This window comes from Manis pentadactyla, chromosome 10, assembly GCF_030020395.1.
Source record: "Manis pentadactyla isolate mManPen7 chromosome 10, mManPen7.hap1, whole genome shotgun sequence".
Lineage (NCBI taxonomy): Eukaryota > Metazoa > Chordata > Mammalia > Pholidota > Manidae > Manis > Manis pentadactyla.
Window position 1 is genome coordinate 93,720,710 of NC_080028.1, and position 19,511 is coordinate 93,740,220.

The 19,511-nt window shown below is 56.7% G+C and overlaps 1 protein-coding gene across 6 annotated transcripts in view; it reads left to right on the plus strand.

Annotated features, from left to right (window-relative positions):
- The first annotated feature begins 212 nt into the window (after positions 1-212).
- The window catches only part of LIMK1 (LIM domain kinase 1), a 31,679-nt gene continuing 12,380 nt past the window's right edge, over positions 213-19,511 (plus strand). For 4 of the 6 annotated variants that reach the window (XM_036887376.2, XM_036887373.2, XM_036887370.2 and 1 more), the window contains exons 1-12: positions 213-464; positions 2,216-2,312; positions 8,819-8,957; positions 9,266-9,375; positions 10,587-10,793; positions 13,508-13,613; positions 13,722-13,885; positions 14,891-15,074; positions 15,889-15,975; positions 16,321-16,452; positions 17,663-17,722; positions 17,974-18,039. In XM_036887376.2, coding sequence (XP_036743271.2) covers positions 410-464; positions 2,216-2,312; positions 8,819-8,957; positions 9,266-9,375; positions 10,587-10,793; positions 13,508-13,613; positions 13,722-13,885; positions 14,891-15,074; positions 15,889-15,975; positions 16,321-16,452; positions 17,663-17,722; positions 17,974-18,039 — 1,407 coding nt within the window. In that variant the 5' untranslated portion in view covers positions 213-409. Of the gene's footprint in view, positions 465-2,215; positions 2,313-8,164; positions 8,604-8,818; positions 8,958-9,265; positions 9,376-10,586; positions 10,794-13,507; positions 13,614-13,721; positions 13,886-14,890; positions 15,075-15,888; positions 15,976-16,320; positions 16,453-17,662; positions 17,723-17,973; positions 18,040-19,511 lie in introns of those variants that run through there. The other 2 variants (XM_057487238.1, XM_057487239.1) reach the window with 2 other exon arrangements.

Here is a 19,511-nt window from a genome sequence, read left to right on the forward strand (position 1 = left end):
CTTCACGCGTCGATTTACGCGACCCCGCCTGGTGTTGCCCAGCAGACTGTTGGCGCTCGGGAAAAGATGAATGAAAGGACGGGGCGGGGCGGGGCGCCGCCGCCTCGGGGCGGGGCCGCGCAGGGCAGTTCCGCGCTGCCCTCGGCCCACCCCGCCCCCGTGCCGCAGCTCGGAGGCCCCGCCCCGGTCCGCCCCTCCGTCCCTCCCCAGGCCGCCGCGGCGCGGAGCCGGTGCTGGTGCCGGTGTCCGAGAGGCGGCGGCGCTTGCGCCGAGAGCCGCGAGCCTACCCGGCTCGGCCCGCGCTGTCCGCCTCCGCCTCCCGGGCCGGCGGCGGCGGCTGCGGGCGAGCTCGCGGGGCCCGGGCCGCCCCCAGCCCCTGCCCCGCCGGGCCCCGCCCCCCGCCGTGTGCATGAGGTTGACGCTACTTTGTTGCACCTGGAGGGAAGAACGTATGGGAGAGGAAGGTGCGCGGGGCGCGGGGCCGGGCGGGGGCGCCGCACCGCGGGAGCGGGGTGCTCGGGAGCAGCGGGGTGCCTGGGAGGGGGCCGGGCCGGGCGCCGTGGAGGCCGGGTCTGCCGCGAGGCCGCGCCCCTGCCTCCTCCGGGATGAGCTCGTCCTTCCGAAGCCCGCAGCCCCGCCCTGACAGGCTGCCACCACGTTTCCCCCTCCTCGGCCCTGGGTGGGCTGCCCTTCCGCCGGCGGAGGGCCTCTCTTCCCTTTCATCCCCGCCTTCCCCGATCACTCGACCAGCGACCACTTCTGTGGAGTCTCAGGCTCTGCTCGCCCAGCCCCAGGCTCCATCCTGTAGCTCTCTGCTCCCTGGGCTTGCCCTGGGACCACCCCTTATCCAATCTCTAACCGGGCCGGGAAGAAGGAGACTGGGCAAACCGTAGTAGCCCTGAGGCTCAGTCGCCTACCCGACTCTGACCTTGAGCGAGGCGCTACCTGCCAGGTCTGTTATCCCCATGTGAACAATTGGGGGCAGGGTAGTTGGCTCCCGGTACTGGTGGTTGGGGGCCCAGATGGACAGAGTAGAGAGAGATATGCCTCCAGGGACCCGTTGGCAGTATGCTGGGGGCTCCCACCCCCTCTCCCTGCACCAAACCTGCAGTCTTGGCTGGGAGGATGACTCTCAGCCTCCTCTTCAGTCCTTCCCCCTTACTGGGGCCCAGGGTTTGGGGTTGCAGGACAGCTAGGTGAAGACCCACCCTCCCTCCCTCCCCCCACCCCAAGATTCCTTCTCTGGGGTCTCCTTCCCTGGGTTTCCATCACACAGGCTCACCTGGTCCAATGGAGCTCTCTACTATGCCACCCATCAAGCCCTGCCCTCCCCTGGGGCTACTGGCAACCCTCTCCACCCCCAAGGCCCTTGAAGGCCTACTTGGGACAAGGGTCCACCTGTCACCCCTTGGGCCTCTGGGTCCTCATGGGGGAGTAGTCTGTGGCCTGGGAGCCTGGCTATGTGACCAGGCAAACGTTACCTTCTTCCAGGAATCAGTCTTCCCATCTATACAACAGGGAGGGGCTGGCCTGGGGGATCTTCCAGAGCCCACCCAGCTCCAAGGGTGCCAGGCCCCAAGGATGACTAAGCATGCCTAGTGGCCAGCTTGAAAAGGTGCCAGGCTTCCCCAGAGCAGGTATCTGGGAGTGCCCAACTCTTCTCAGGCCAGGGCAGAGCCAAGGTTCAATTGAGACCAGCACCTCTAGGTTTCCTGCCCTTCCCTCCCAGGGGACTTCAGCCCAGAATGCACCAATCCAGCCCTGTCCAGTCCCCTCCCTTTGAAGGGCCCTCTTCCTGGGCAGGCAGAGGAGGTACGGGGCTGTACCAAGAATGTCACCTGCTGATATTTCTAAATCCTGTTTTCTTTCTCCGCATTTACCTTACCAGACCCTGAGTTGAAGAATGCTGTTGCTGGAGGGGGACATCTGATCCCCCTCTGCAGTTTACAGATAGGGAAACTGAGGCCCAGAAAAGCTTAGTAACTTAGCCAAGGTCTCAGCAAGACCCTCAGACCTACATCCTTTCTCCTGCTTGGCACAGTGACTACTCAGCCTGAATGCTGTGTGTGTGTGTGTGTGTGTGTGTGTGTGTGTGTGTGTGTGTGTGTGTGTGCATGAGGATTTGTGCAGGTGCACATGGGGTCGGCAGGGCAGGCTGGGCTGACACCAGACTACACGTCCTGAGTGGGTCCTGACACCCTTCCCACTCCTGCAGGAAGCGAGTTGCCCGTGTGTGCGAGCTGCAGCCAGAGGATCTATGATGGCCAGTACCTCCAGGCCCTGAATGCTGACTGGCACGCAGACTGCTTCAGGTAGGGTGGGCCGGCCAGGGTGCGGGCCTGAGCAAGCCCTGCTAGAGGCTAGGCCAGCAATCCAGAAGGCCTGGCTATTCCTTCTTGTACTGTCCCTGTTTGTGACTTCCAGTACATCCTTAGCCTCAGTTTCCCCATCTGTAAATGAGGCAGTCAGACTGGAAGATCCCTAACGGCCTTTCTGTTTTCTGATTCTGGATCTCCGAGGAGAGACCTACATTTCCACCAGTATTACCAAGGGCTGCTGGCACCTTGGCAGAGGAGGAGGTGGAGGACCGTGCACCCCTGCCTTCTGGGTATTCATACTCCAGAGGAGTGAGGGAGACAAACCCAGCCTCAGGGGAAGCTGGGCCTCCCTCACCAGGCCCCAGGCTGGTTGTAAAGAGGCATAGCCCAGTAACATCAGCCCCCTCCCACCAGATACCAACTCCCAAGTGTAGGAGAGAGGGGTCAGGGCTGGGGCTAAGCACATGGGGACCCAAAGATGGTCCACAACCCAGTAGGTCCATCCTGAGAGGCAGGTACAGGGGCTAGACTTATATAGGGACAGAGCTGGGGGTCTCAAAAGATGTGAGATTTCCTGTATTGAGAAGTGTGGCAGGAAGGGATTTCAGGCAGAGGGCCTGGCAGGTACCAAAGGTGAAATGGTGACAGGGCCTGACCCAGTGAGTGAACAGCAGAGTTCAGGCAGAGCACTGTAAAGGAGAGGAGGTGAAGCTGGGAGGCTCTGCTGGGGCTGCAGCCTCAACCACCAGCTGAAGGAGTTGATTTTAGGCAGTAGGAACCTCTGAAGAGGTTTTTTCTTTATTTTCTAAGAATAATATGTAACATTTTCTTTTAGTAGGGGCCAAGCACTATCCTAAGGACTTTGTGTAGTTAGATACTCTGTTGTCTCTGTTAATTCTCTTGACCAAAGTCACATAGCGAGTGAGTGAAATGAACACCCAGTGCCCACCCTGACTGGCGAGGCCAGAAGAGGGGCAGGCATCATGCCCTGGGGTTCCTAATCAGGAGTTCACAAGGAGACCTTTGGCAGGGAGGGGAGAAAACCACTGCACAGAGACAGAGAATGGAAGCAGCTCATTTTGTTGGAAAGAGTGAGTTGAGTGACAGTGAGGAGGCAAAGTTGGGATCGATTTGTGAAGGGCCCTGATGGCCAAGCTAAGGACCTTCTTGAGGGAAGTAGGGGACCAGCAAAGGGTTTCAGAAGGCAGGGGAGGGATGTGGGTGGAAGTGCTATTGAAAAAAATGCCATTCCAGTGGGCAGATGGCAGTAACTTGGCAGGGAAGGGACTGTCACAACAGTTCAGAGATCTGAGCACAGAAGATCTGACCTAGGATATTGACTAAAAGAGAAGATACTTTCAGATACAGAAGGGACATTATTTGGCAAGTAGTAGTCTTATCAGCCACCATCTATTGGGCACTCTTTTAATGTTCTGTCACTCAACTTTCACCATAACTGTGTACACTGCCTTCCTGTGCCCGGCTTACACATGAGCAAGAAATGCAAGCTCAGGGAAATCAGATTACTTGCTGAAAGTTGCAGTACTAAAGCCAGGACTCAGGCCTCTGTCTCTCTTCAAATCACTGCAGAGCTGAAGGGGTGAGAGGCACAGGGGGAGGGGTAGCTGTGGGGGCTGGTTACTGGCAGGGGCAAATTCCAAGGCAGTCTGGTTTTTTACTCTGGGTTCTGGGGAGCATGGCAGGCTGCTGGCTCTGGAGGAGGTTGGGGATGAGCTGTGCCCGCTGTATTGAGCTAAGGTGTGGCAGACTTCCAGGGTGGCAGTGCCCTGCCCAGAGCTGGCTGAGGTGGTCTGAGACGGGTCAGGGCTGGGAAGGCCAGAGAGAATAGCCCACTCAGGGTTGGCGCCGAGATGGTGGATGGGATTTGGGATGGAACCAAAAGAAATCAGGGGAGGAACTTTGGGGGCCCGGATGCATGAGGTGCAGAAAGAGACGGAGCCTGGGAGACGTTGGGGAGGACCAGGAGTTCAGCTGTGGAAGCCGCAGTGGGGAACCGGTGAGGCCCTGGGTGGAGGCGGCAGGCAGAAGGCATGCTGGGGCCATCCCTGGCCTGACGGGGGGCCTGGAGAAGCCTCCTTTGGTGGGGAGGGCCCACAGGCAGTAAGAGCCATGGCTGCTATGCTGCGGCTTACGTAGGTGTTGCTGTCTCAGTGGTGTGTGGTCTTCCCAACAGCCCCCAAGTCTAGGTGAGGCCAACAGTGTCCTCACCCTCATAATAGTTAGCAAAGCAGCTCAGAATGGAGTCACTACTTCCCTGGGCCCCAGGGCCATCACGCAGCCAGGCTCTGGCCTCTGCTTACTTTCTCCCTGGAAGCACCTTGTGCCATGAAGTGGGACAGGCATAGCCTCTGGGCACCAAGGCCTTGCAAGTAGGGGAGCTGCTTAAGTCCCACAGGATGCCTCTGGCATTAGCACTGGGGGCCACTGTCACCCCAGGGCCCACTCTCCCTGTCCCAGCTGGCCCACTCCCTGTGGGCCCCACCTCCCAGAAGGGTACAGCCAGGCCCAGAGTGGCCCAGGCTTCCCTTTGGGCCCTCTGCTTCCTCTGAGAGGTCCCTTCCCAGAAGGCTGCAGCACACAAGCCCTGGTAACATCTCCATGGAGGCTGGGTGGGCAGGCCCTCGGCAAGGAGGGCTGAGCCGCAGCTAGCACGGGAGGGCTGGAGCACAGGCCAGGATACAGCGTCCCCCTCTTCAGGGGACCCTCCAGGCCAGAAGGGTAGACTACCCATGGAAGTCAGCCTCTGTTCCCCCGGGAGCGGCACAGGAGGGAAGCAGCTGCTTTAGGGCTTCTCCCTGTCCCCGTGCCTTTGTCAAAGCAGAAGCCAAGGGTTGTGTTAGGTGCCTTTCTGTAGAGTTCGGGGCCACAGTCAGGGCCACAGCTTCCCTGCCCATAGGGAGCCCCAGCAGGAGGCCCAACAACTGCTTCCTGTTGCGGGCTTAGACCAAGTCCCTCAGCTCCCTCTTCGCTGCATCCTCATCGTGCGTGCGGTGTGGCCACGCTAGCCCCACCCTTTGCAGCCTCCAATCCTGAGCGCCTGGAGTAGGATGGGGAAGCGGCCAGTGGGGCCCACCCCTGTGCTCCCCGCAGGCCTCCAGAGCGCCCTGCTGTAGGGAGCTGCAAAGGATGTTGACCTCGGCCCTGAGAAGGAGGCGTGTCGTCAGAGGGGCCAAGTAAGTGGGAAGCCCCCTGCCCGCTGCCGCACACCTCAGGCAGCCCCTGGGGTTAGGGCTGAGGCTGGAGGCGGCTGTGGGTCAGACCTACCTGGGTCTGGGATGTGGGGCAGAACTGAAACTCCTTGGTCACTGTTGCCGCCTGGCGAGGGGAAGCAAGCCGCTGTTGAAGCTGCTGGCCCTTCTGGTACAGTCTCCCTGTGAGGCTGGCCCTCCGGCTGCTCTCCCTTCACCCCTGGTGTCCAGGGATGTGGCCCTGGATAGAGGGCACCCCTGAAGGGGGTGGATCTCTCATTGCAGAGGTTGCCGCTGCCCGCTCGCCCAGCCTTCTCATGCCCACCCAGGGCTCTGTCCTCTCCTGCCCAAGCCTGGCTTCATCTTCACCTGCTCTCAGGGACAGGGCCCCATAAGGGGGTGGACATGACTGTTCTCCAGGGCTTCCTCTCTGTCTGGTCCTGACCCATCTCTACACACCCTCAGTACCTGGGACTCCTCTCCTGACATCCTTTGTGGGGGCAGGGGCATGTGTAGGGCACCCTTAGACCCAGGCCTGCCTGCCCCACATTCCTCCTCTGGCACCTAACCAAGTGTGGGCCTATGGGGTGAAGGTACAGACAGGGTGAAGGGACGGACAGGGTCACAGGCTTCTAGGTGCCGTCCATCAGCAAAGTTCCTGGGTGCCAGCCACTGAGTGGCAATGTGAGCCTGGGCTAGATCCCCAGTCCCTTGTCCCCAGTTGGAGATGGAGGCCCAGCTGGGTGCCCTGAGCAGTTCTGAGGATGCTGGATGGGGGTGGGGAACTGTTCTAGGCTGAGTGTGGGCAGGAACACTCATGTACTCTTTGGGTCCAGTGTTTGAGGGTGCCTGGCCTGGGACCTCCAAGAGCAGGTTAATGGCAGAGACTGGTGGGTCAACAAAGGCTAGTGGCGCAGACTGCATGGGGGTCGGCTGTGTCCCAGCTAGGCCTCTGAGCATCCTTAAAGGAAGTGGTGAGCAGGAGGCTGATTGCATTCACGAGCCCTCGGCTGCAGCGGTGTGGGTCTTCCAAGGCTGCTATAGTCCCGAGTGTTTGTGAGTGAGTGAAGGAGCAGGAGTCTGCAGGGGAGGAGAGCTTTCCCTCCCTGGAGGAAGGCAGCTGCTCCTGAGCCTTCACCACCCCACCCACGGAGAGTCAGGCAGGCGCCTGCTTCCTGCAGCCTGACAGCCAGGCATGAGGGGGAGACTCCTGCCGTGACACTGCTGTGACGTCTGGTTGGTGGGTGGAAGGTGAAGCGAATCACTGATCAGCAGAGTGTGGGGGGCCTCCCCAAGGTCACGGAGTAACGTGTGCCTGCCTCTGCAGAGCCTGCTTGTCCTGTTGCAGCACCTTCCCGCTAGGTGAGCCCCCATCTCTGCGCATCCACCCTCCTGACCCACCATAGTAAGAAGCCTGCCCCTCCGGGCAACCAGGGCCAGCCAGGGCCGTGGGCTGGGTGGAGTGCGGGGCAGGAAGGGCTGCGGATGACGTGGTGGCTCCCGGCCAGCCGCTGCTTGCTGCTTCCGCTCCCTCTCACGTCCCAGGGCCCTCTCTCCGAGGCCTTCCCCTCCGCTCCCCCTCTCATAGTGGGAGCTCATCAGACACCCCTTTCCTGGATGCACCCCCACCCAAGTGCTTCCAAACCCAAGCATTTTGTGCCTTCCTCCCCTACCCCCAGCCCCTGGCTGTGGTCCCCTGCCCCTCCCCTCAGGCTCCCAGACAATGGGGAACTGGCTGGATCCTCTTAAAGGGACAGTGTCCCACTGGTTCTCTGCTGCTGTCCTCGCCCCCCTTTCCCCCCATGCCCCCAGCTCTCTAGTTAAGGAGTAGTCAACAGCCAGTGAGCCTGGCTAATGAGTACAGTCCGTGAGAACTACCGGGTGCAGGCTACAGTAGGGTGGAGGGCTCCCTGGCTGCCTGGGGGATGGGTATACTCAGGTCCCAATCTTTCCTGGATCGTTTCCCTGCTGAGCCTTGAGCTCTGAGCCTGGGTCCTCCTGCCCTTGTGTGACCTTGGCTCATCTCCCAGATGGCCCAAACAGCAGCAGAGCTGGACAGATTCTCTGCACAGTATGTGCTCTGACTCAGATACACCTGTGCACCAGGACCCTGGGTCAGGCTCTTCATAACCCAATGGACTTGTGCCCTTGGGGGCTCAGTGGGGATCCTGCATTTCTGCATTTGCTCATCTTGACTCTTGGTCTGCTGGTCCCCATACAACCCTGATGCTTGGGTGGAAAGAAGCCAGGCATGTAGGTCTACTCCTGGCCATCTAAGTGGGATGACACCTAGAAGCCAGTATATCATTTTTCCCCAGTTGCCTTTCAGGGGCCCTACCAGCCAGGCTGTCCAGGTCTCCCCTGGTGATGGGGCAGGGGGATCTTGGCCCTGCTGACCTTGGACTTCTGGGCATTCTCTGTAGAGCATGACTGCTCTACTGAGGGAAGGGTGTGGGGACGCAGGCTCTGATGGGCTGAGGGGAAGGGCTGTGCTGAGCCTCCTTATGACTGGCAGCACCTGGAGATCCCTCCTCTTGACTGATCCTGACTGGTCTGTACTGAGGAGAACTTCTGCCTTACAGCTTTGTGAGACAGGGAGTAGCTTTGGCGGGCCTATGGCACCCATCTGCAACCTTGGGCCATTTAGAACCTCAAAAGCTCATCTGCCTCATCTCTAAAATGAGTATAGCTGTTCCTGCTTCTTGGTGGCCTGTGAGGATTAAGTAAATTTGGCTAAGACAATGGGAGGGTGCTAACATTTAGTAGGTCTTCACAGTTCCAGCAGGTCTCTGCCACCTACAGTAGCTGGCCCAATCTGCCTCCACATTGCTGGGGGCAGGGGAGGGAGAGGAAGCGTGCTAAACTGGAAGGGTCACCAGGTCCCTGTTGTATTCAGCCCCACCACCTGAATCCTGGGCTCTCAGGTTCCATTCCACCCTCCACCTGACTGATGATCAGGAGCCAATCACTTGGGCCATCTTCCTTGCACGGCAAGAGAAAGGCACTCGGATGAGGAGGACCTCTCATCCTGGGGCTAGCAGGTAGACCTGACATGCTGGGTGCAGAACTGCCACGGGTGGGTATGCAGGCTGTGCACTACATATAGGCTTGCAGCCTGGGGACCACCCCTTACTCCACTTGCTACGCCCTGTGCCCCAGCCCAGGCTGCTGCCGCCCAGGGGGCAAACCTCTCTTTCATCCTTAAAAAGGCACCTAGAGACTGTGGCAAGGCCCAGCAGTGGGGGAAGGGGTGGGAGTGGGCCGCACTCAGTCAGGCCCTCTTCCCACCAGGTGTTGTGAGTGCAGTGCCTCCCTTTCACACCAGTACTATGAGAAGGATGGGCAGCTCTTCTGCAAGAAGGACTACTGGGCCCGCTACGGCGAGTCTTGCCATGGGTGCTCAGAGCACATCACCAAGGGGCTGGTCATGGTAAGCTCCCCTTCCCCACTCACGCAGCTCCCTGGGAATGCTTGTGTGTGTGCATGTGTGTGCCATCCTACTCACAGGCTCCCTGCTTCCCCTCTCTGGTTCTTTCACTGGTTCTGATTCCCCCATGCCTTCTGAAGGCACATCTGTCTCTCTCAGCAACCCCCCCATTTAATGAGCGAGCTCAGCAGCTGTCCAGCCAGGCTCCTGAGGTTGTTTCATGGCTGCCCTCCTGAGAGGACGCTGTGGGGAGGAGTTACGGGGGCTGGGCAGCTGCTGAGCTGGGTTGCCCCTCCTGCCTACTCCCCCAGGTGGCCGGGGAGCTGAAATACCACCCCGAGTGCTTCATCTGCCTCACATGTGGGACCTTCATCGGTGACGGGGACACCTACACACTGGTGGAGCACTCCAAGCTGTACTGGTGAGTGCCCTGGCCCCTCCCCAAGCCTGCCATTCCCACCTGTATCACAGGCCCACACTAGGGCCCTTTCCCTTCCCCCAGCAGGGCAGTCATTAATAGAAGTGATGGTGTACAAGTGACTGGGAAATAACACACAGAAGTCACACTGAGACAGCCCCCTCAGACGTCAGCTGTCTTGCTGACGTCTCACTACAGTGCAGTCTGGTGCTCACCACCAGAGTTAGATCTGACCCTGCAAGCTCAGGGCCCACTCCCAACAAGACCGGCCTCACTTCAGACACCAGCCCCGAGTTCAGGGGTCCCCAGGTTACTCCCACTTCTGACTGACTGGCTACAGAGTCGGGGTTCTCACAACCTCCTGAGATTTGATCATTTGCTAAACAACTCAGAGAACTCAAGAAAGTGCTATATTTAGGATTACAGGGTGTGTTCTTTTTTAATAAAGCATTCAAATTAGGACCAGACAGTTAGAGACCCAGAGAGCAAGGTCTGGGAGGGTCCCAAATACAGAGCTTCCATGCATTGTCCCCATTGGAATCAGGGTGTGTGACACCCCCTCCCCTGGCATCACCGCAGTTTTTATTAGGGTTTCATTATATAGACATAATTGATTGAATAATTGGGTACATGATTGGATTCAATCTCCAGACTCCTCCCCTCCTCAGAGGTCAGGCTGGGTCAAAGCCCTACCCTCTAATTACATGATCGGTCTTTCTGGTAAGGAGCCCCCATCCTGTGTCATCTTATTAACATAAACTCAGGTATGGTCTGAAGGGTTCCTGAAAAACAGAGACACTCCTATGCCAAGTATTTAGAGCTTCTTCCCAAGAACCAGGGACAAAGACCAGACAAATTCTTTTATTATATGATGCTGATAAAGCTGGATTCCAGGGTGGCATGGCTTGATCCCAAATGGATTTTTAATGATTTCCTCCTGAACTGGATTTATCAGCAGGCCTTTTCCTGGCCAGCTTCCAGCATGACAGAGAATAGACAAATCCAGAATGACTGAGCCCCAGAGAGGGACAAGGGCTGGGCTGGGCACGCTGGCCTCTGGCTCCCAGTCTCCTCCCCCTGCCATGGGGAGCAGCAGGGGAGGTGGGGAGAAGAGAGCCTAGGGCTGGGGGATGGGGGTGGTGGTGATGCTGGTGACTCTCCTGACACTCTCTTCTTCCCACCCTTTGGGGCCCCACCCCCTGCGGCTCCTGCAGTGGACACTGCTATTACCAGACTGTGGTGACCCCCGTCATTGAGCAGATCCTGCCTGACTCGCCCAGCTCCCACCTGCCCCACACAGTTACCCTAGTATCCATCCCAGCCTCGGCTCATGGCAAACGTGGTCTCTCGGTCTCCATCGACCCACCTCACGGCCCACCGGGCTGTGGCACAGAGCACTCCCACACCGTCCGTGTCCAGGGGTAAGTGGCCGGCCTGCCAAGACTGCAGCTGGAATGGCTGTGGCCATGGATGCTCTTGGTGGGTGGTGCACTATGGGGCTGGAGGTCTCGAGGACAGGTGAGCATTTGGGCACAAATAGGTCCCAGTTCTGACAACCTGGTATACCAAATGCCTGATCTGATCACTCCTCTAAAAACCATTGCAAATGCTAGATAAAATGTTTAAAATTATTTTTCTTAATGTATGAGCCAACAAGAAAGAGGAATAACCTCTTTCAGGTCAGGAATAAGTGAAGCAAGGAGCTCAGGGGTGTCAGCAGAGCACTGACCCAGAACAGCAGCACAGAACAGCAGCCATGCCTTAAGGGCAAATCTAAAGGGAGTAAACATAAGCTTCAGTTTAAGTCCTTCCATGGCTGGGCCTCTCAAAGCCCTGAGCTGCTCAAGAAAGCTAGTCTAATAAAAGAACTACTCCCTTCTCCCATTAAGTAGGGACCCCAAAGGCCTCAGAGGGTGAGGATGAACAAGAAGCAAACCACACCTTCCATCAGCTCCCCACACCCAGAACTGTTAGATAAACTGATTTGAGCCTGCATAGCATGGGAGGGGGAAATCTCCCCTGAAAATTCATAAACTTGGGTTTGCAAACCAAATTCATATGCCTGGGTGGTCCCTGAAAACCAGGCAGAATGTTAGGATTAGAGACCAAGGGCACCTCTCGCGCTGGATGAGCATTCTTGCCTGCCAATATCTGCGTTCCCGTTTCTGCAAAGAGCCACACCCTTCTCAGAACCTGCCGGACTTGCCCAGAGGCTGCTGACCAGATCTACTTGTTTCAAATGAGTCTTAGTTGACCATTTTCCTTTGTTTGTAGCAGCATTTTAAGGAAAGTTTGTCTGTGCCCCGCTGCCTTAGGTGGGAGACAGAAAGGGGAGACCTCGGGGACTCCAAGGAATGTACTTTTAAGGCTGTATGCACATGAAACCTATATCAGTGAAAACATATTTATTGTTTCTTCAATTTTGTATCTTGAAGTTTTCAAATTTATGAAAACTTGCTCAGATAATAAGTACATTAACTACCTACACACCCTTTAACTGTGTTCACCAGTTATAACTTTCTTCCTCCTGTGGGAGGTGTGTGTATCTCCCTCTGTTGTGTGTGTATGTACACTAATATGTATGGTGATAATTGATATTTATACATATGCATATATGGACATGTTATTATTTGCAAAGTCATTTGAGCATAGGTTACAGGCACATTGACTCTTCCTCCCCCCAAATACTTTAGACATTCTCCTAAAAACAAGAGCATCCTTTTATATAATTACCAATTGTATCTTGTAATGCAATTCCGACATTTGGAAAATTTAACAATGACACAATACTTTTATCCAATGTATGGTCCATGTTCAAATTTTGCCCATTGTCTCAATACTGTCCTGAACAGCGATGTGCCCCTGATCTGGACTCCAACCCACGATCATACATTGCATTGAACTGTCGTGTCTCTTAGTCTCTTTTAATCTGTGACAGTTCCTCAGCTTCTCCTGGTCCTTCATGACCTTGACATTTATGAAGGGAACAGGCCGATTGTAAAGGAGAATGCCCTTCCGTTTGGGTTTGACTGATGTTTCCTCTTCATTACATTGAGATTATGCATTTTGACCTGATGCTGTGTCCTCCTCTGTGCATCTTCCTGGTAGACCCATGATGTCAATAATGTGTGCCTTTATGGGGATGTCAACTTTGATTACTTGGTTAAAGTGAAGTCCACTGTCTGCTGTTCAGGATTGTCTTCTCTTTATAATGTAGTCAGTGAGTCTTTTGTGAGTTGAGCCTGTAAATATATCCTGTTCGCCTACAGCCTTTCCCTGAATCGTTTCAGCGTCCATGGATGATTGTTATCTGTACTGATTAATACTTGATGGCTACAAAATGGTACTTTTCTAACTGTTCTTCTGCATTTATTACTTGGCTTTCCAGTGTATGAAAAGGCCTAAGATTGGAAGGGAATCTGCTTTTGATAATGAGGAATTTTTAGGAATCTGTTTTGCTTAAAGTCCTCCGTCCCCTCTCTGTTCCACCCTATCACCCTGCCCCATCTCAGGGAAGAGAAAAAGTGAGCATTCCTTAAAATGCTTTTATGAAGACAGAATGAGAACAAGGTAACATCACCAAGAACTAAAAGCGGCAAGTAAATTTGGCACATTGGCTGTCCCATGAGTTAGCTTCTGGACGCCTAACCAAGGGCATCATGCCATCTCCACCCAGCATCTGTGGCTCAGGATGGGCTGCTAGCCTCTTTCCACTGATTCCAGAGCAGTGGGAGCCTTAGCCTTATCTTGCAGGGCAAGTATGGGAGTCAGAACTCATTTTATGACACTTTCTGCCTCAAGCACATCAGACAGGTGGAAGGATCAGTTGTCCTCTATGGCAGAGACAACACTCTGTTGAATGGGAGCCCCTGAACATCGACTATGGGGTGGCATATACCAAGGAGCATGCTACTTTTTCCCATTTCATACCCATGGCAGACATTAGTAATCGATTGCAGACTTAACCCCACACATACTCTGACCAAACCAGAATGAAGGGTTCTGGACAGTTACCATCATGCAAGATGAATTCATTTGCCCCTTCACACCTGATCTGATCCCCTTGGCCTTAGTTTCCTGTCAGGGCTCTAGAGGACAGTCAGGCATGGGTCTGACCACGGCTGTATACCCACAGAGTGGACCCAGGCTGCATGAGCCCAGATGTGAAGAATTCCATCCATGTTGGAGACCGGATCCTGGAAATCAATGGCACGCCCATCCGGAATGTGCCTCTGGATGAGGTATGGGTCCCGAGTCTGGAAAGCAGGGTTGCTTGCTCCATGCCTGCTCCCCTCCCCACCCCATCTCACCACCTGGGACTCACCTGTCTACACACCTGCTCTGCCCAGATTGATCTGCTGATCCAGGAAACCAGCCGCCTGCTCCAGCTGACTCTGGAACATGACCCCCACGACACACTGGGCCACGGGCTGGGGCCTGAGCCCAGTCCCCTGGGCTCCCCAGCGCACAGTCCCAGTGAGGCAGGCAGCTCTGCCCGGCAGAAGCCTGTCCTGTAAGTTGCCCTGTGCCTTGTTTATCTAGGTGTTTTCACTAACACTGGGCCTTGGGGGATGGGAACTGGTCCCCACCCTTCCATAGCACAGAATCTGATAGCAGAATAGCAGGCCAGCAAGGGGTGCTGGGGGCTATGGAAGAGGAAGGGTAAAGAGAAGTAGGACATGGCTGCAGCACCCTAGCCTCAAGGAGCAGCTGGCGAACAGCCCAGGGTGACGTAGCATCAGGTGTTGTTGGGGTGGGGGGCTCCAAGGTGGAAGCTAATGGCAGGGCTTTGGATGTGGCAGGGGTCTTTGGACTTTGTCCACCCAGCATGGGGCCCCACTGAAGGGTGTTGCAGCACAGGGGTGTGTTTCACAGAGATGGCTAGAGAGCTGTCCCAGCAGTCCAGGTTACGTGGTGCCAAGGGCCCTCATTTTCTTGAAGGAAGAGGGGGCCATGCAGAAGACACCCAGAAACAGCCTGGTCCTTATTCCCCTTACTGTGGAGCCTGTTCGGGACTCCTGGTAAATACTTTCAGGCAGTACCTTCCTGGGTGACAGCCTTTGTTCTAGGAAATAGCAGTGCTGAAGGCATGGGGTCCTCCTCATCTGTGTTTGTCTGGAGCTCAGGCTCCCCTGCAGGACCCCCTACATGCAGGCTTATGGGCCTCCTGGGCTGGTTGTCTGTCTCTGCACCACAAGGCCTGAAACCCAAATGCTGGGAGACAGAGCATCTGACCCAGGGTCACCAGGCAGAGAAGTCCAAGGACAAACATTCTTACCAAGGGCACCTGTACAATAGTGTGCCTCAGACTGAAAGGCCAAGCAGGATGGGCCTCCAGGTGCTATTACCAGGATGGGGCAAGAGCCTTATGACTGCCCCAGGAGAGCTGCCCTGTACCATCTCTCAGAATGGGGGGCGGCGACTGTATGGGACATGGCAGGCAGGAGGAAGGGGGAGGGAACCTTGGCCAGGTGCCCGTCTGCCCTGGTGGCACTGGGCACTGTGTGTGACTCCCCAGGAGGAGCTACAGCATCGGCAGGTCTCCGGGTGCCGCCTCCCCAGGCTCCCCAGCCTCCCAGCACAAGGACCTGGGTCGCTCTGAATCCCTCCGCGTGGTCTGCCGGCCACACCGCATCTTCCGGCCGTCAGACCTCATCCATGGGGAGGTGCTGGGCAAGGGCTGCTTCGGCCAGGCCATCAAGGTATGGGCATATCTGCGTGGGCAGTCTGGGTGGGCCCCACTAGTCCTCCTTCCCCCTCCCACCAGTGCCTCCAGGAACCCACAGTGGAAGGGGTATCTGGCTTCCAGACTCTCTGCCCAGTGCTCTCCTCCACCCGTGCCTTCCTGAGCTGGTTAGGGGGAGGGGACCTGCTACAGATAGACCCAGAACTTTATGGGATGTCATTGGAAGGTGGCTTCTTGGGGTGGGGAATGATAGGGCCACCCAGCTGACCTGGAAGGCTCCCTCCCCAGGGCCTCTTACCAAGCTTGATGCCAACCCCTCATGGCCTCTGCTGCTTACCCCCTTCACACACACCCTGGTAGAGACACCAGTCCTTCCCTGGCTCCAGTGTTACCTGGCCAGGAACAGGCTGGAAAGTGCTGACCAGTGTGCCCACATGTCCATACAGGCCCAGGCCCCAGCCCCTGTCCCTGCTCCCCTTCCCAGGGAAGGAGTCCCTGGTAGAGCTGCCGTCCGACCTCCAGGAGACAGCCCAGCAGAGCCAAGGAAGAGAGCTGGCCTCTGGGTCAGGCGGTCCTGGATCCAAGCCCCAGCCACCCAACTCCCTGCCTGGGTGACCCTGGCCCTATTAGGAAGCTTTCCTAAGCCTCAGTTTCCATATCTCTGGAGGAGCTAATAAGTTCCACCCACAATGGGAGCCAAGAGCATCACATGAAATGTCCATGAAGACGTGAAGCTGTCCATTCATCGCCCTGGCAGCCCTGGTGGGGGGCAGGCTCAGAGCAGAACTGCGGTCCACACTGAGTCTCCGTGCCTTGGTGTCCCCATGCAGGTGACACACCGGGAGACAGGTGAGGTGATGGTGATGAAGGAGCTGATCCGCTTTGATGAGGAGACCCAGAGGACATTTCTCAAGGAGGTCAGTGAGGGTCACCACCATGCCCCTTCACTAAACTTTTGGGACACTCCAGAGGCCCCCACCCTCTCCCTTCTCAAGAGGGATAGCTCTGGGTTCTGGGAGGATGTGACATTCAATGACACATGGGAAGAAGAGAAAGAATCTGCCAGGAGGGGTGAGAAGGGCAAGGGCTACCCCAGGGATGGAGGCAGCCCAAGAAAAAACACAGGGGTCAGCTGGAATGGCCGGCCAGAGAGGGTACAGAGGCTTCTCCATCTATGGGATCAGTGTGGCCTCTGGTGGGGCAGCAGAGGTAGAGGGAGACGTGGATACAGCCCCTGGCCCAGCCTGTCTGTGCCTCGCCAGGTGAAGGTCATGCGATGCCTGGAGCATCCCAACGTGCTCAAGTTCATTGGGGTGCTCTACAAGGACAAGAGACTCAACTTCATCACCGAGTACATCAAGGGGGGCACCCTCAGGGGCATCATCAAGAACATGGTGAGTGCCTGGGCAGAGCCTCCACCTGCTGCCCTGGCCCTGCCTTGCCCACTGTGGGGCCCCCAGAAGGCAGATGCCCACTGGGGCCATGTCCCCAGCTCTTAAGTGAGCCTCTGGGCTCAAAGGCTCTCCAAAGCCTGATTCTGAATTGAACAAGGAGCAACCGAGTCCAGCTAAAGCTGGGGTCCAGAGAAGGTGGTGGTTTCGCCAAGGGGATACTCAGCTGTTTGGGGTTAGCTGTCCTGTGGGCCCCTGGCCCAGCCCTGCCCCAGAGCAGCCAGATCCAGTCTCACCCACCACAGGGCAGAGCACCTGAGGAGCAGCACCTTCCTTACCTCTCCGCCCCGGGCCTTTGTTTAGCTTCTGGCAAAACCAAGTTGTATTTACTATTTGTCACACTCCATAAAACTAAGAACTTTCTTTAAGGGCTTGGATAGCATTGCAAATCCATCTTGAGAAACAATGCATTTGGAGGGGAAGTAATATTATGTTTGGTGCCCTTGCGCCTTTAGCGCCCAGGTTGGAGTCCAGTGCTCGCCCACCTCGGTGTCACCCTGAGACCACGAGAGCCCGCTCCCCTCCCACACCGCTGAGTCCTCAGTCCCACAGGCTGGATGACCTGGGGTGGCCGCAGCGTGGTCCTCATGGGCTGCTAATGGGCAGCTTCTCAGGAGGGATTCTGCAGTCAAGTACATGTAGGAATGCCGGGCCGCACCCACTGGGGCTTCCTAGCTGCACCCCGCTCCTTTAGTACCCACTGATGTCCTCACTCTCCTGCTCGAGGCCTCCAAGCGGTTGGGGTCAGAAAACGAGGCGCTTCCCCAAATGATCTGAACCCTAAGCCCTGCTCTCCGGAGTGACTTAGGGCTGGTGACCTGCCGCCGACCCGACCAGGCCCATCTATCTCTGTGCATTGTGAAAGTAGGTTCAGACTTCTTTAAAACTCAAAAGAATAAGATTTTGTCAGAGATCAATACAGCTCTTTTTTCCCAGAGGAGGTGAATCAGGAATCATGAGGCTTGTCCCCCACTTAGTGTCTGAAATCGGTCGTTAGAAAATGATGTTTTGAGTGATCCACCCGACCCCTCAGAAGCAGTCGGTGTGGCTGCAGAAGAGAGTGGGTGTCAGTGGACTCCTGCTTCTCTCACCCAACTGTGCCACCGCCGTGGCCCTCGTTGGCCCATCGTGGCCCTTCTCTCTCCCCTCCCAGGACAGCCAGTACCCATGGAGCCAGAGGGTGAGCTTTGCCAAGGATATCGCTTCTGGGATGGTGAGTAGCCTCTGGTTCTGACTTCATGGGGGGTGTGGCTGGCTGATCTGCCCCCGCCTATGAAAACATTCTCTACTGCTACCTAAACTTGCACAAGGAATTTAGAGATGAAGCCACAAGGAAGCTTTGAGAGAGGGCAGAGGGGATCAAGTGGCAGGACTGCTTGGGGCAGGAGGGAGGCGGAAGCCTGCAGGGGCGGGGCTGGGGGCCCTTGGCAGCTGCCTCCTGACCTCCGTGTCCCCCGCCCCTAGGCTTACCTCCACTCCATGAACATCATCCACCGTGATCTCAACTCCCACAACTGCCTGGTCCGTGAGGTGAGCAGCCTGGGCCCTGGGGAGAGACCACAGGAGGCCCACCTGCCACACTCCTGGCCTGGGCTCAGGACCTTCCCTGCACTGGGGTCCTGGGCTGCCTTCCCACCACAGTTTGGCCTGTGAGGAAGCAGCTCTAGGCCAGAAGGCGGTCAGACCTGGCCCTGCCGTTCACTTGCACCCAGCCTTCCAAGCCACCAACGTCCAGGCTGTTAGGAGGGTCTGGTCAACCAGTGAAGGAGAAAGTGATGTGTAAACTCTAAAGGACTGTGAGTGTGTCATTGACAGAGAACAGCCCACAGCAATGGCCAGGCTTCCACTAGGCAGCACGTACAGCTGCAGGGCTGCAGGAGGGACTGGACATGTGGTCAGGGCAGGCTTCTGAAAGATGCTTTGCAGGGACATACTTAAGTGGGGGTCAGTGGGGATAGGGAGCCCCAGGCCTAAGGAGTGGTGGTTGAGGGGACCACGGGCTGTCCACAGAAGGCAGAGCAGGGAGGGAGTGACTGCCCAATAGGAGAGGCAGCGTACTGGTGTCCTGGGGCTGCCATCAGAGTGCCACAGACCAAAGGCTTAAAACGACAGAAATGTATTCTCAGGGTTCAGGAAACAAAAGGGCCAAAATCAAGATGTTGGCAGCGTATATTCCGTCTAGAGGCTGCTGGCCCTCTGCGGCATTCCTGGGTCGCAGCCACACCAGGCTCTGACTTGGTCTTCCCGTGGCCTTCCCTGTGGCTGGAGCCCTCTTCTCATAAGGACACCAGTCATTGGATTTAGGGCCCACCCTAATGCAGTGTGACCTCATCTGACCTAATTACATCTGCAAAACCCCTGTTGCTAAGTAAGGTGACATCGAGGTGCCAGGCAGCCATGAATCTGGGGGAGGAAACTGCATCACACTGCAGGAAGGCTGAGATCTGGTCCTGGAGGAGGACGTCCCCCAGGCAGGTGTTTGCCAGTGAATTCAGTACAGGAAGAGTGTATCGGGGGTGGGAATGCACATGGGAAGGCCCAGGGGCATGCCAGTCAGGAAGTGATGGTTGCTCCCTGTGGAGTGCGGGGTCTCAGCCCTCTGGGCTGCAGGAAACAGTGAGCACAGAGAGGTGGGCAAGGCTGGGCCCACCTGACCTCAGGGAGCCAGCTCAGACTGCCCGTTGGCCATGGGTGTCACTGCAGGGCAATGTCAGTGTGGTGGCTGGGCAAGGAGGCCATAGCAGCCTTGATCTCACAGCAGGGCCTGGCCCTTCAGAATCTGAGAGTTGTAAGCCCACCCATCCCCAGAATCCATTTATGCACAACCAGAATTTTGGCCTGCAATCTGGGGCCCCTGAGAATCTGTTTCCATAGCAGGGTCTGTGGACCCCCCCGTACCATTAGACCCTGGGGGACTCTTCAGGAGGGTACAGTCCCAAGCCCCACCTCAGGCCTTCTGAAAGGATGGGGCAGGACTCAGCACTTGAACAATCCTTGAGGGC